The 14,546-nt window shown below is 51.0% G+C and overlaps 1 protein-coding gene across 1 annotated transcript; it reads left to right on the top strand.

Annotated features, from left to right (window-relative positions):
- Positions 1–864: 864 nt before the first annotated feature.
- tcap (titin-cap (telethonin)) lies at positions 865–3,216 on the top strand. The gene is made up of 2 exons (XM_072249366.1): positions 865–1,072; positions 2,193–3,216. The coding sequence occupies exons 1-2, from the start codon at positions 954–956 to the stop codon at positions 2,563–2,565; spliced, it is 492 nt and encodes a 163-aa protein (XP_072105467.1). The 5' UTR covers positions 865–953; the 3' UTR covers positions 2,566–3,216.
- The last annotated feature ends 11,330 nt before the right edge of the window (positions 3,217–14,546 follow it).

Genomic DNA, 14,546 nt, shown 5'->3' with positions numbered 1-14,546 from the left:
GGTGCCTGACTCGAAGTGGTGACCTCATTTTTACCCTCATTAGAATCCGCTCCTGGTTATCACCGTCTCTCACACAATCTCTCCGTCTCCTGTTACAAGATCACAATGTTCTCGCTGCGGTGCGCCCTTCCGCCGAATGTTCATGTCATTGGTTAACGGGGATCCCTCACTCACCGCCCCCTCCCGCGGGACCGGTCCCCGGTTCTCACGGGGTCCACGATGGAGCCGAGAGAGCGCCCCATCTCCCTGACACCTGTCCTTGATCAGACGCCTCCTCTATTCCCAGGAGCCCTCGGGTATCCCGCTTCGTCGTGCGGTGCTCCCTCAGTATAGCCCCTAACCCCCTCCCCATGTTTCGCTCCCTCCGTTAAACGCCTCGCTAATGGCGCGCAAGTCACTCGCACCCGTTCCTCACTGCCGCTTTAAAAAGTGCGGCGCTCCCTCAGAACAGATCCAAAAGCGAGGCGCTCCCTCGCTCTGACCATGCGGCGCTCCTTCTGACTGCGGCGGCGTTTCGTCGCTGCCTTCTCGCAAGCGCAGTGCTCTCTCGCGTTACTGCTCACGCTAGAGGAGCTCCCTCGGCGCTCCCTCCCGCATCGGATCCCCCCCCCCCCCCACTTTCACCGAGGCAAGCGCACCTTTAGTCCCGTCCGCCAAGGCAGCGCGGAGCTCCCTCGGCAAATTCCCAAGACGGTGCCGCGCTCCCTCGGCTCCTCCAAGCCTTCGCCGCGCTCCCTCGGCTCCCCCATGTCGGCACGGCTCCAGTTCCTGTGTTTGTGGGCGGCCGCCGGCAGAGGCATGCGGCCGGAACGTCATCAATTCCTCTGCGAGTTGTCAGTGGGGAGCTGGCGGTGATAACACGGCCCGAAAATAGCGGCCGCCGGGGCGCATAAAAGCGGCCGGTGGCCGCTGCTGCCTCAGCGAGACGGGCAGCGAACCCGGAGCAAGGCAGCATGAAACTGGCACCCGAAGCCACTCTCACCGCCTCGGTGAAGGAAGATAACTCGCGAAGGAGAGAGTTTTACTCCGCAGAGTGGGAGGACTTGCTTCTCAGAACTCGGCCCCACGACCGGTGAGAGGCAGCACCGGCGAGGGACCGGCCGAGGGGCTGGGGACAGACGAGAGGGAGAGAGAGAGATAGAGATAGAGAGAGAGAGAGAGAGAGAGAGAGAGAGAGAGAGAGAGAGAGAGAGAGAGAGAGAGAGAGAGAGAGAGAGAAAATGAGTGAAAGAAGGAAGAGATAGATAGATAGATAGAGTGCGAGAGAGGGGGGATGAGTGAAAGACAGAGACAGCTAGAGAAAGAGAAATTGATTGAGCGAAAGACAGAAGAGATAGATGGAGATAAAGAGCGAGAGAGAGAATGAGTGAAAGAAGGAAGAGATAGAGAGAGAGAGAGAGAGAGTCACAGAGTTGTAGTCATGGGATCACCGAGAGGGGAGCGCGACGGGGGAGGATTTCTGAGTTTCCTGAGGGGCGGGGGGTAACGGCTTAATCCGGGGTGACTCCAATGCAGATTGGGGGCGTCGTTCCCCGGGTGGAACGGAGCGCGGCTGGTGTCTGTTCCCCCGGAATGGGGGGACACAAGGCGGGTTGGAGTGCCGGCGTCTCCTCATAGCATTCCCTCCCTCCCCTTCCTCCGTTGGGGCGGAGTGAAGAGGGATGGGCTGTAGCGCCGGTGTGTCTACCCTAGGTTGGGTCGGGTGGGAGGGGAGATCAGGGAGAGTACTGTAGTCCGATGTCTCTCCTTCCCCCCTCCCAGAGGTGGAGAAGAGAGGCCCAGCGGGAGGCTTGGGGTCCGGTGTCTCCCCGACGCTGGGGCAATGGCGGTGATGACGAACCGGGAGCTGGTGTCTCCCGATGGGGTGCCTGGATAGGGAGAGGGCCAGGGGAGTGTGGTCCGGTATTTCTTTCTCCCCCACCCCACCCCCCGCCTCTCCGGGGTGGGGAGGGTGAGGTGGATTGCGTCCGCTGTCTCCCTATCTTCCCCACCCGGGGGCGGGGTGGGGGCGGAGAATTCGGGAACGTGCGGAGGGGTGTGGGGAACCAGGATCTTTCTCCCGGGGTGGGGAGCGGCGGGGCACGGCATCTCCCCCGGGTGCGGTACGGGGTGTGGGAGGGAATAGCTAGTTAGCGCGGTCCGACCCCTGTTCCACCCCACCCCCATGCTAATCCGCCTCTCCCCTGCCGCAGGTGCACTCTGACCGAGGTGAACGCCGCAAGGCGGGAGACCTACGACAAGAAACAGCGGGTCAGCTACCTGGTGCAGCGGGGCCCCGACCAGCGGCTGCGCATGGGGATCCTCGGGCAGGAACTGAGAGAGTACCACCTGCCCCTACCCATCTTCACCCCCGCCCTCATCGGCCCGACCGAGCGGCCCGAGGCGGAGCCGAGCCTGGAGCGGGCGTGGAGCCCGGGCGGCGTGTGCCCGGACAAGAGGGAGATCTCGTCCATAACCAGAGAACTGCCCCCGCTGATGCAGCCGGTTACCTTGGTGGGCAAGAAGCCGGAACTGGCGCGCCGCACCCTCTCCAGGTCCATGTCCCAGGAGGCCCAGAGAGGGTGAGCGGACTGGGCCGGGGCCGGGGCCGTGGCGAAAGGACTGGGCATGTGGACGACGGAGCAGCGGGAGGTTTTAGCGGGGCAGGGGGCGGCGCGGCGCGGCGAGGAGGGGTAGAGCGGAATCGGGTGGTGACCATGGCTGCAGAGTAGCGGACGAGATGTGTTTATCAGTAGACGTTTGATGATATATTTTTGTAACCCGCCGTGCGGACGTGTGGTATCCGTAACGCGCGCACACACGCACACGCACACACACACACACACACACACACACACACACACACAATGCTGGAGGATAGATATGATTGGTGTTGGGTAATGGATCTGGCCAGGTGAGCAACCTTTCAGTGGCTGGGCATTTTGGCAGAATTGACCCCCCCCCCCCACCCCGCCACGCTCTGTCCGCCAGAGAAAGCAGGATCTCACAGACACACACATACACACACAGACACGCACAGACACACACACACACACACACACACACACACACACACACCGCTGGAGGAACTCAGCAGGTCAGAATATGGAGGGTAATTGTCAGCCGACGCTTCAGCATTTTGTGTGTGCGTGTTGCTCTGGATTTCCAGCATCCGCAGATTCTCTTGTGTTTATATATTTTTTGTTATTTCTAATAAACTTTAGATTCAAGATTCAAGACTGTTTATTGTCATTCTTAAATACACGAGAGTAAAGAGGAATTGTTACCCCGGATGCAATGCATACACACACTCACACACAAACACAGGCACAGGCACAGACACACACACACACACACACACACACACACACACACACACACACACACACACACACACAAACACAGGCACAGGCACAGACACACACACACACACACACACACACACACACACACACACACATACACAGACTCAGCACACACATACACACACACACACACACACACACACACACATACACAGACACACACACAGACTCAGCACATACATACACACACACACACACACATAAACACACACACACACAGACACATACACAGACTCAGCACACACACACACACACACACACACACACACACACACATAAACACACACACACACACAGACACATACACAGACTCAGCGCACACACACACACACACACACACATAAACACACACACACACAGACACACACACACACACACACACATAAACACACACACACAGACACATACACAGACTCAGCACACACATACACACACACACACACACACACACACATACATAGTCAGACACACAGACACAGACACACACACACACAAAGACACAAACACACACATACACACACACACACACACACAGACACACACACACACAGACACACACACACAGACACATACATAGTCAGACACACACACACGCACACACAAAGACACACACACACACATACACACACACACACACACACAGACACACACACACACACACACACACACACAAAGACACAAACACACACACACACACACACATACACACACACGCACACACACACACACACACATACACACACACACACACACACACACACACACACACACACACACACACACACGCTCACTGGTGGGGAAAGCTTTACCCGTGATGGGCTGGGCCGAGAGAAGTGGACACTGCACCGTCTGCCTGGTTTGAATTGAAACTCTCACCCTGCATTTCATATTCATAATGTTCATTTTGTCACACGAATCAGCCACGTCTCCACATAGATGTAATATGATCAAAGGAAAGCTTTAAGCAGCAGCCTTCAGTGTGAAGGAGCCAGGGTACAAACTCTTCATCGCTAACTTGGCATAACTGGCGAAATATTCTGCTATTTAATAGATGAGCTTTCATTTTGTTGATTGCAGATATTACAAGAGTCAAGCTGGCTGATGTTTTTTGGCTGTGAGATGTTGGTGATGAAACCACACAACAGACTGCAAACAGATTTAGATTTTTTTTCTCTCATAAACACCACCAAACTAGCACGGCGACCGGTCATCTCGATCTGTTGCACAAGAAATAATGTTCCAAATCGGAATACTTTTCTCCTCAGTATACATTTTGAACTTGTAGTAGATTGATTCTCCAATGACATTAGTTTTTAACATTTTTTTTACAAAAGAGAATCTCTTCATAAACTTTTTCATTTTTGATAAACCGTACATGTGCCTCATCTCGCACAGTTGACTCATCTAGTTGAATCCCACATTCTGTTTTTTTTTTGTAGCTGTGCGCATAGTTGGTACTCAATGTCTTCACTTAATTCGTCAATTATTTATACTTTATTGTCGCCAAACAATTGGTACTAGAATGTACAATCATCACAACGATATTTGATTCTGTGCTTCACACTCCCTGGGTTACAAATATTAAAAATAGTTAAATTAGTAAATATTAACAATTTAAATTATAAATCATAAACAGAAAATAGAAAAATGGGAAGTAAGGTAGTGCAAAAAAAATCGAGATGCAGGTCCGGATATTTGGCGGGTACGGCCCAGGTCCGGGTCAGGATCCGTTCAGCAGTCTTATCACAGTTGGAAAGAAGCTGTTCCCAAATCTGGCCAAATACGACAGGCTACAGAGTTATTACTCAGAGCATTTGACTTTAAAACACTGGCATCCATTTTGAGAACAGTGGTGAGCACTTCAGAATCAGCAGGCATTATTAATTTTCCACCGATTGCATGAGATTTTCCACACTCTGCTATCATTTTGAGAATGTGATAAGAAGCATTATCAAGGTCACTTTTAGCTTTCTTGGCAAACGACTCCAGTGTGCAATGCTTTCCAAATAGTTCTTTCATCTTCTGAGACGGAGTAATACCATAAGTAGCCTTTCAGGGCGTCTTTTACGAAAGTGTTCCTGCAATCTTGATGGTTTCATGGCTTCATTAGACGCTACAGTATTACAAATTAGACACCTGGGGAACCGCTGATCTGACGGCAACGGGATAAAACCACATTCCAGGTATGTAACATTGTATTGACGCACCTTCTTGTAGTTTCTGTTTCTTGGCAGGATCAAAACTCAAGGCTTCACCGCCTTCAGGCTCGTAGAGATCATGCCGTACGGATTTATCCATCATTAACGGGGCTAAATTAAAATAAAACCAAATTAACACGAACTGGGAACGCCTATCGCACGTTGACGGCGGCAGGGAGTTGCCACACCCGGGCAGGTCTCGTCCCGCAGGTTAGGGTGCCGCTTACCGCCCCGACCCCCGCCCCAGGTATCTTGAACGCCCCCCGACGCCTTCTGTTTCCCCCTAAGGGCACGTAACACTCCTCTCTCCCCCGGGAATCACTGTTTTACACAGATGCGTAGACAAATAGAACACGACAGCACAGTACAGGCTATTCGGCCCACAATGGTGTGCCGACCCTTTAAACCTATTCCAAACCCTTCCCTCCCACATAACCACCATTCCTCTATCATCCACCAGCCTGTCTAAGAGTCTCTTAAACGTCCCTAAGGTACGCGCCTCTGCCGCCACTGCCTGCTTCTGACCTCCGGCCACGCCGACTCAGGGGACAGGCAGAATATTATTTAAATGGGGAAAGAATTCAAAGTTCTGAGATGCAACGGGACTTGGGAGTCCTCGTACAGGATACCCTTAAAGTTAACCTCCAGGTTGAGTCAGTAGTGAAGAAGGCGAATGCAATGTTGCCATTCATTTCTAGATGGATAGAGTATAGAAGCAGGGATGTGATGTTGAGGCTCTATAAGGCGCTGGTGAGACCTCACTTGGAGTACTGTGGGCAGTTTTGGTCTCCTTATTTAAGAAAGGATGTAATGACTTGGAGAGGGTTCAGAGAAGATTCACTAGAATGATTCCGAGAAGGAGAGGGTTTACATATGAGGGACGTTTGTCCGCTCTTGGACTGTATTCCCTGGAGTTTAGAAGAATGAGGGGAGACCTCATAGAAACATTTCGAATTTTAAAAGGCATGGACAGAGTGGATGTGGCAAAGTTGTTTCCCATGATGGGGGAGTCTAGTACGAGAGGGCATGACTTAAGGATTGAAGGGCGCCCATTCAGAACAGAGAAGCGAAGAAATTTTTTTAGTCAGAGGGTGGTGAATCTATGGAATTTGTTGCCACGGGCAGCAGTGGAGGCCAAGTCATTGGGTGTACTTAGGCAGAGATTGATAGGTATCTGAGTAGCCAGGGCATCAAAGGTTATGGTGAGAAGACGGGGGAGTGGGACTAAATGAGAGAATGGATCAGCTCATGATAAAATGGCGGAGCAGACTCGATGGGCCGAATGGCCTACTTCTGCTCCTTTGTCTTATGGTCTTATGGACAGACCCTGCACGATGGTCCTCCCGTTGTGACGCCCTCTCTGGTGGGCGATACCTGTAGTGAGCTCTCCGGGCCTGTGCGGGGTGCCAGAGGGCGCTGGGCTCCGGGGTTGATCGAGCACCTTAACTGGTTAATTGTTGTTTGACTAGTAGCCCTTAATTGTCTGACCTAGTTAAGCGTACTTTGATTGGCCCGGGGGAGCACCGGGTCACCCTACTCTTTTGAGTCGACTTCCTGAGCTCTTATCACGGGTCTCTAGTTTAGGAGAATGTTTCATCTCGATGTGGGGAGTCACTGGGTCACTGGTATAAACTCCGGTTGCCGTCTCTACGTGGGAGTTGGCCTTCCCTTCCGCACTGGGCACCAGGGCACACCACTGCCCCACCCTGCCGCGTTTCAACAATCTAAACTCCGAATATCTTCCGCCATTCCTGCCCTTGTGACAGCCAGGTCTCTGTCATGCCCACAACATTGTAGTTCCCAAGCTGTGCTGACCCACGCTCTAAGTTCATCACCCTCGTTAAAACAAACACACTTCAACCCAACCCTCACTGGCTGCAACTCTGCCTTGTCAGCTGCCTATCTTTCCTTACAGTCTCAATACACACCGCATCTATACACCAACTGCCCCACCCAGTGAAGAGGAAGGAACACATACCAATCCTCACAGAGGGATCAGAAGTGGAGAGAGTGAGCAGCTTCAAGTTCCTGGGTGTCAAGATCTCTGAGGATCTAACCTGGTCCAATATATTGATGCAGTCATCAGTCATAAAGAAGGCAAGACAGCGGCTATAATTCATTAGGAGTTTGAAGAGATTTGGTATGTCAACAAAAACACTCAAGAACTTCTATACTTGCACCGTGGAGAGCATTCTGACAGGCTGCATCACTGTCTGGTATGGGGGGGGGGTGCTACTGCACAGGACTGAAAGAAGCTGCAGAGGGTTGTCAATCTAGTCAGCTCCATCTTGGGCACTAGCCTACAAAGTACCCAGGACATCTTCAGGGAGCAATGTCTCAGAAAGGCAGCGTCCATTATTAAGGATCTCCAGTACCCAGGGCAAGCCCTTTTCTCACTGTCGTGTGTTCGTCCATCGTCGACATCGATGAGGACCTCGACACCATTATGATGATGATGGTGTCGAGACTAGCGTGTGACTTGGATTTAGTGAGGGAGAGCTGCGCAGCGTCAGCCTCACTCTCTCTTCCCAATTCCCATCTGGATCCAGTGGCAAGACAGAGTCGAGACGGCTGGAGATGGGACTAGGCGCAGTGGATGACCAGGACGTCTCCTGTGTCTTGTCCTGCTCGACACGTTCCACGACGCTTGCAGAGACTGCCTTCTTGTCCGTTGGACCTTCCATTGGTCTCGTCCGCTCAATCCGCCGGAGTCTGTCTTCACATGCTGGGATGGACAACTCCCTATCTCACCGAGGGTTTGAGACCTGTCGGCTAACCTCACCTGGTTTAGCCGGCTTGTCCAAGCCGTTGCCCAGGGTGTGGCCGCTGTTGCATGCAAACAGCTACGGGGAGCCACAGGTGAGAGCTGAGCGCCGGGTGGGGACCAAAGGTGGGCTAACCGCCCTGAAAAGGACGCAACATGTTACCCCACCAGAGGTGCTACCCCTCCCTGACACCCCATACACACCCATCAGGGAGGAGGTACAGGAGCCTGAAGACACACACTCAGCGATTCAGGAACAGCTTCTTCCACTCTGCCATCAGGGAGGAGGTACAGGAGCCTGAAGACACACACTCAACGATTCAGGAACAGCTTCTTCCCCTCTGCCATCAGGGAGGAGGTACAGGAGCCTGAAGATACACACTCAGCGATTCAGGAACAGCTTCTTCCCCTCTGCCATCAGGGAGGAGGTACAGGAGCCTGAAGACACACACTCAATGATTCAGGAACAGCTTCTTCCCCTCTGCCATCAGGGAGGAGGTACAGGAGCCTGAAGATACACACTCAGAGATTCAGGAACAGCTTCTTCCCCTCTGCCATCAGGGAGGAGGTACAGGAGCCTGAAGACACACACTCAGTGATTCAGGAACAGCTCCTTCCCCTCTGCCATCAGGGAGGAGGTACAGGAGCCTGAAGATACACACTCAGAGATTCAGGAACAGCTTCTTCCCCTCTGCCATCAGGGAGGAGGTACAGGAGCCTGAAGACACACACTCAACGATTCAGGAACAGCTTCTTCCCCTCTGCCATCAGGGAGGAGGTACAGGAGCCTGAAGACACACACTCAGCGATTCAGGAACAGCTTCTTCCCCTCTGCCATCAGAGAGGAGGTACAGGAGCCTGAAGACACACACTCAACGATTCAGGAACAGCTTCTTCCCCTCTGCCATCAGGGAGGAGGTACAGGAGCCAGAAGACACACACTCAGCGATTCAGGAACAGCTTCTTCCACTCTGCCATCAGGGAGGAGGTACAGGAGCCTGAAGACACACACTCAACGATTCAGGAACAGCTTCTTCCCCTCTGCCATCAGGGAGGAGGTACAGGGGCCTGAAGACACACACTCAGCGATTCAGGAACAGCTTCTTCCACTCTGCCATCAGGGAGGAGGTACAGGAGCCTGAAGACACACACTCAACGATTCAGGAACAGCTTTTTCCCCTCTGCCATCAGGGAGGAGGTACAGGAGCCTGAAGACACACACTCAACGATTCAGGAACAGCTTCTTCCCCTCTGCCATCAGGGAGGAGGTACAGGAGCCTGAAGACACACACTCAACGATTCAGGAACAGCTTCTTCCCCTCTGCCATCAGGGAGGAGGTATAGGAGCCTGAAGACACACACTCAACGATTCAGGAACAGCCTCTTCCCCTCTGCCATCAGATTCCTAAATGGACTTTGAACCCATGAACACCACCTCACTTTTTTTAATCATACAGTATTTCTGTTTTTGCACGTTTAAAAAAATATATTCAATATATATTTATTTGATTTACGCGTTTATTTAATATTATTTTAATTTTATTTATTATATTTTTCATTGCTATATCATGTATTGCATTGAACTGCTGCTGCTAAGTTAACAGGTTTCCCGTCACATGCCGGAGATAATAAACCCGATTCCGATTCTGTGCTCTCTCACTCTGGGCTGCCCAACCAGTTTAACCCCCGCCCCCCAGCAGCTCTCGCCTGCGAGGACATTAGACCCCCCCCCCACCTCGATGTTCAGGTGTAACCCGTCCTTGTACAGGTCGTACCTTCCCCAGAAGAGATCCCAACGCTCCAGAAATCTGAAGCCCCGACCCCCCCCCCCCACCCCCGCACCAATCCCTCAGCCACGCGTCCACCTGCCAGATCTTCCCTTTCTCACCCTCAGCGGCGCGTGGCTCCGGCAGCGAACCAGAGATTCCCACCCCGGAGGTCCTGTTTACATTTTTTCCCTCTCTCTTTCTCTCTCTCGTGTCTTATCTCGAAGTACTTATGTCTGGAATGATCAGTATGGGTCGTGTACAAAACAAAACACTTCACTGTAAACCCCACCGGTACATGTGACAATAACAACGCCACTCGTAACTTTGTCTTTCTCGCCCCTGTTCCGCGTGCTCGATTCTCGGTCAATAATCCGCCGTGCGGGACATTGTCAGAAACCCCCAGAGACTCCAAACATGCCACGCCCACGGGAGAAAAAAACACTTGATAGAGGAGCACAGGACGATAAGAGGCAGAGAACGAGTGAGCAGCCGGAGACTTTTACCCAGGGCGGGAATGATTAATACCGGGGTGGAGGGGTATAATTTTAACGCAATTGCAGGAAGGTATAACGGCGGGGGGGAGATGTCAGGGGGAGGTTCTTTACAGAGAGTGTGGTTGGTGTATGGTACGTGGTAGAGACAGATACATTAGGCTTCACCCCTCCCCCTTTTCCTTCTCCCTGGGCCTCCTGTCCCACGATCCTCTCATATCCCTTTTGTCAATCAATTTCCCAGCTCTTGGCTCCATCCCTCCCCCTCCTGTCTTCTCCTATCATTTCGAATCTCCCTCCTCCCTCTCCCACTTTCAAATCTCTTACTAGCTCTTCTTTCAGTTAGTCCTGACAAAGAGTCTCGGCCCGAAACGTTGACTGTACCTCTTCCTAGAGATGCTACCTGGCCTGCTGCGTTCAACAGCAACTTTGATGTGTGTTGCTTGAATTTCCAGCATCTGCAGATTTCCTCGTGTTTGTGAGGTACATTGGGGAGATGGTTCACAGTTTATAGTTCCTGACGTTTACAGTTTACTGGTTACTGTTCTATACATTCGCCGAGTGTGCCCGCAGGAAAAAGGGATCTCGGAGTTGTATGTGGTGACGCGTGTGCGCTCCGATAATAAATTCCACTTTGACTTCGAACTTTTGAGATGGGAGAGACTCTCCCACGGATGAAAGAAAAGTCAAGGTTGAAAGTGGACGTGTTATCAAAGCCACTCAGTCCAGCCCTGGGGTTCATTTTCTTGCGGGCGCACACAGTAGGTAGCGGAAGGCCGCAGTGGACAGACAAGTGACCAGTGCACAAGAGACCATAGAACCATAGAACCATAGAAACTACAGCACAGAAACAGGCCTTTTGGCCCTTCTTGGCTGTGCCAAACCATTTTCTGCCTAGTCCCACTGACCTGCACACGGACCATATCCCTCCTTACACCTCCCATCCATGTATCTGTCCAATTTATTCTTAAATGTTAAAAAAGAACCCGCATTTACCACCTCGTCTGGCAGCTCATTCTATACTCCCACCACTCTCTGTGTGAGGAAGCCCCCGCTAATGTTCCCTTTAAACTTTCCCCCCCCACACCCTTAACCCATGTCCTCTGGTTTTTTTCTCCCCTTGCCTCAGTGGAAAAAGCCTGCTTGCATTCACTCTATCTATACCCATCATAATTTTATATACCTCTATCAAATCTCCCCTCATTCTTCTACGTTCCAGAGAATAAAGTCCTAACCTATTCAACCTTTCTCTGTAACTGAGTTTCTCAAGTCCCGGCAACATCCTTGTAAACCTTCTCTGCACTCTTTCAACCTTATTTATATCCTCCCTGTAATTTGGTGACCAAAACTGAACACAATACTCCAGATTCGGCCTCACCAATGCCTTATACAACCTCATCATAACATTCCAGCTCTTATACTCAGTACTTCGATTAATAAAGGCCAGTGTACCAAAAGCTCTCTTTACGACCCTATCTACCTGTGACGACACTTTTAGGGAATTTTGTATCTGTATTTCCATATCCCTCTCCTCCACTGCACTCCTCAGTGCCTTACCATTAACCCTGTATGTTCTACGTTGGTTTGTCCTTCCAACGTGCAATTCGTCACACTTGTCAGTATTAAACTCCATCTGCCATTTTTCAGCCCATTTTTCCAGCTGGTCCAAGTCCCTCTGCAGGCTCTGAAAACCTTCCTCACTGTCTACTACACCTCCAATCTTTGTATCATCAGCAAACTTGCTGATCCAATTTACCACATTATCATCCGGATCATTGATATAGATGACAAATAACAATGGACCCAGCTGACAACAAACAAACCGAGCGAAAGCAAATAATGACAATCGTAAATAAGTAGCAACTCTCTCGTTTGTTCAGACGGTTCCAAAGTGCGCTCCTCAAAAAGGGAAATCACAGGCTGCGGGCGGCAGCGAGAGCAGTTCAGAAAGAAGCACATTTAGAAGTTTTGTAAGCTGCCCGCAACACGTCGCCGTGGTCCACCTGCGCCATCTTGCATCCTCCCTTAACGTCACATGGTGGGCTCTGCCAGAGGAAAAGTTTATATTGATCGCAGAGTAGGTTAAAAGTTCGGCACATCGTGGGCTGAAGGGCCTGTACCGTGCTGTACTGTTGTGAGTTCTATGTTCTATATTCCATGTTCTATGTTATATGTTCCATGTTCTATGTTCCATGTTCTATGCTCTATGTTCCATGTTCTATGTTCTATGTTCCATGTTCTATGTTCCATGTTCTATGTTGTCAATTGCAACAAGAGGGTTCTGGCTCCTAAATCAGAAGCACGAGAAACATCGGTTCAAACGTTCAATCGGTCACAAGACAATTATTTATGAATGATCCACATGTATTGCACAGGATGCGGCCTGTCCGGGTGCATCAGGCCTCGGTACGGTTACTGCGCTGCTCACGACTGCAAAACACCGCGCAGCGGGCTGCGGGCGTAACTCGGCGCACCACAGAAACCAGCTCGGTCTCCGAGGACCCTGCCCACGCTTTCCGCTGCCTCGCTAAGGCGGCTGTTGCACATGTAGCACGGCCCCGGCGCTCCACCTATCCGATGAATCCAAAGCGGAGTCGCAGGGGGTCGCCCGTCAGCGTAGGACTGCCTCAGGGACTCCAGCTCCGGATTTCCCCCCCCCCCCCCGGGTTTACTCCCGAAGCCTTCCCCGTGAGTGGGTACAGCCACGAGGTGGCGGTGGTTTGATCTCAGAGTTTTCGATTCCCTACATGAGCTGCCGCAGATGATGAATCCCATCTGCCCGAAGCAGCCAACGTAGTCAAAATCCCACCCATCCATGGCATTCTCTCTTCCAACCCCGCCCCCCCACCCCACCATATCGAGAAATATTCAATCAATGAATATTAATGTGGGGGAAAAAAAACGATGAGCGAGATGACCATCTCGAGAGTGGGAGGGGTGGTATTCAACAAGTTGCTGCAATTTCCAGACACCGTTCCCACTCAGCTGCGTGGGTGCGTGGCCGCACAGTAACCACAATGCTCCCGCGCACATATTCGTTGTTGCCTTGCTGCTGAAATCTTGTTTTACATAATGTTAATGTAATTTTTAGACCATAAGACATAGGAGCCATCTGGTCCATAGAGTCTGCTCCACCATTCAATCATGGCTGATCCTTTTTTCTCTATCTCCACCTCAACCCCAGTTCCCGGCCTTCTTCCCGTAACCATTGATGCCATATCCAATCAAACATCTAACAATCTCTGCCTTATATACACCTGGCCTCCACCGCTTGCCTGTGGTAATAAATTCCACAAATTCACCACCCTTTGGCGAAAGAAATTTCTCCACATCTCTGTTTTGAAAAGGCGGCTCTCTATCCAGAGGCCGACCTCTCACCCTGGGAAACATCCTTTCCACATCTACTCTGTCTAGGCCTTTCAACATTCGAAAGGTTTCAATGAGATCCCCCCTCATCTTTCTAAATTCCAGCGTGTACAGACCCAGAGCCATCAAACATTCCTCGTATGATAACCCTTTCATTCCTAGAATCATCCTTGTGAACCTCCTCTGTACCCTTCCAATGCCAGCACATCTTTTCTATGATGAAGGGCCCAAAACTGTTCACAATACTCAAGGTGAGGCCTCACCATTGCCTTATAAAGCCTCAGTATCACATCCCTGCTCTTGTATTCTAGACCTCTTGAAATGAATGCTAACACTGCATTTGCCTTCCTCACCACCAACTCAACATGCAAGTTAACCTTCAGGGTTTTGTAATCTATGTTACTAAAATCGTGAAATACCTTGCAATTAATCACGTTAATGAATATAATTGATACATTTTCTAAATAATAAGCATACCACAACCTTTACTTTGAAACATTTTCGAGCTTCAACGCATCTGCAGCGTTAATGTGTCAAGTTACAAAACCGTTACAAATTGTAACAATAGACACAGAATGGAAGTCGGTAGCTCAGTGTTAGTAAACCGCCGGCTC

The sequence above is a fragment of the Mobula birostris genome, chromosome X (genome assembly GCF_030028105.1).
Source record: "Mobula birostris isolate sMobBir1 chromosome X, sMobBir1.hap1, whole genome shotgun sequence".
NCBI lineage: Eukaryota > Metazoa > Chordata > Chondrichthyes > Myliobatiformes > Myliobatidae > Mobula > Mobula birostris.
This window is presented reverse-complemented; position numbering and strand designations above follow the sequence as displayed.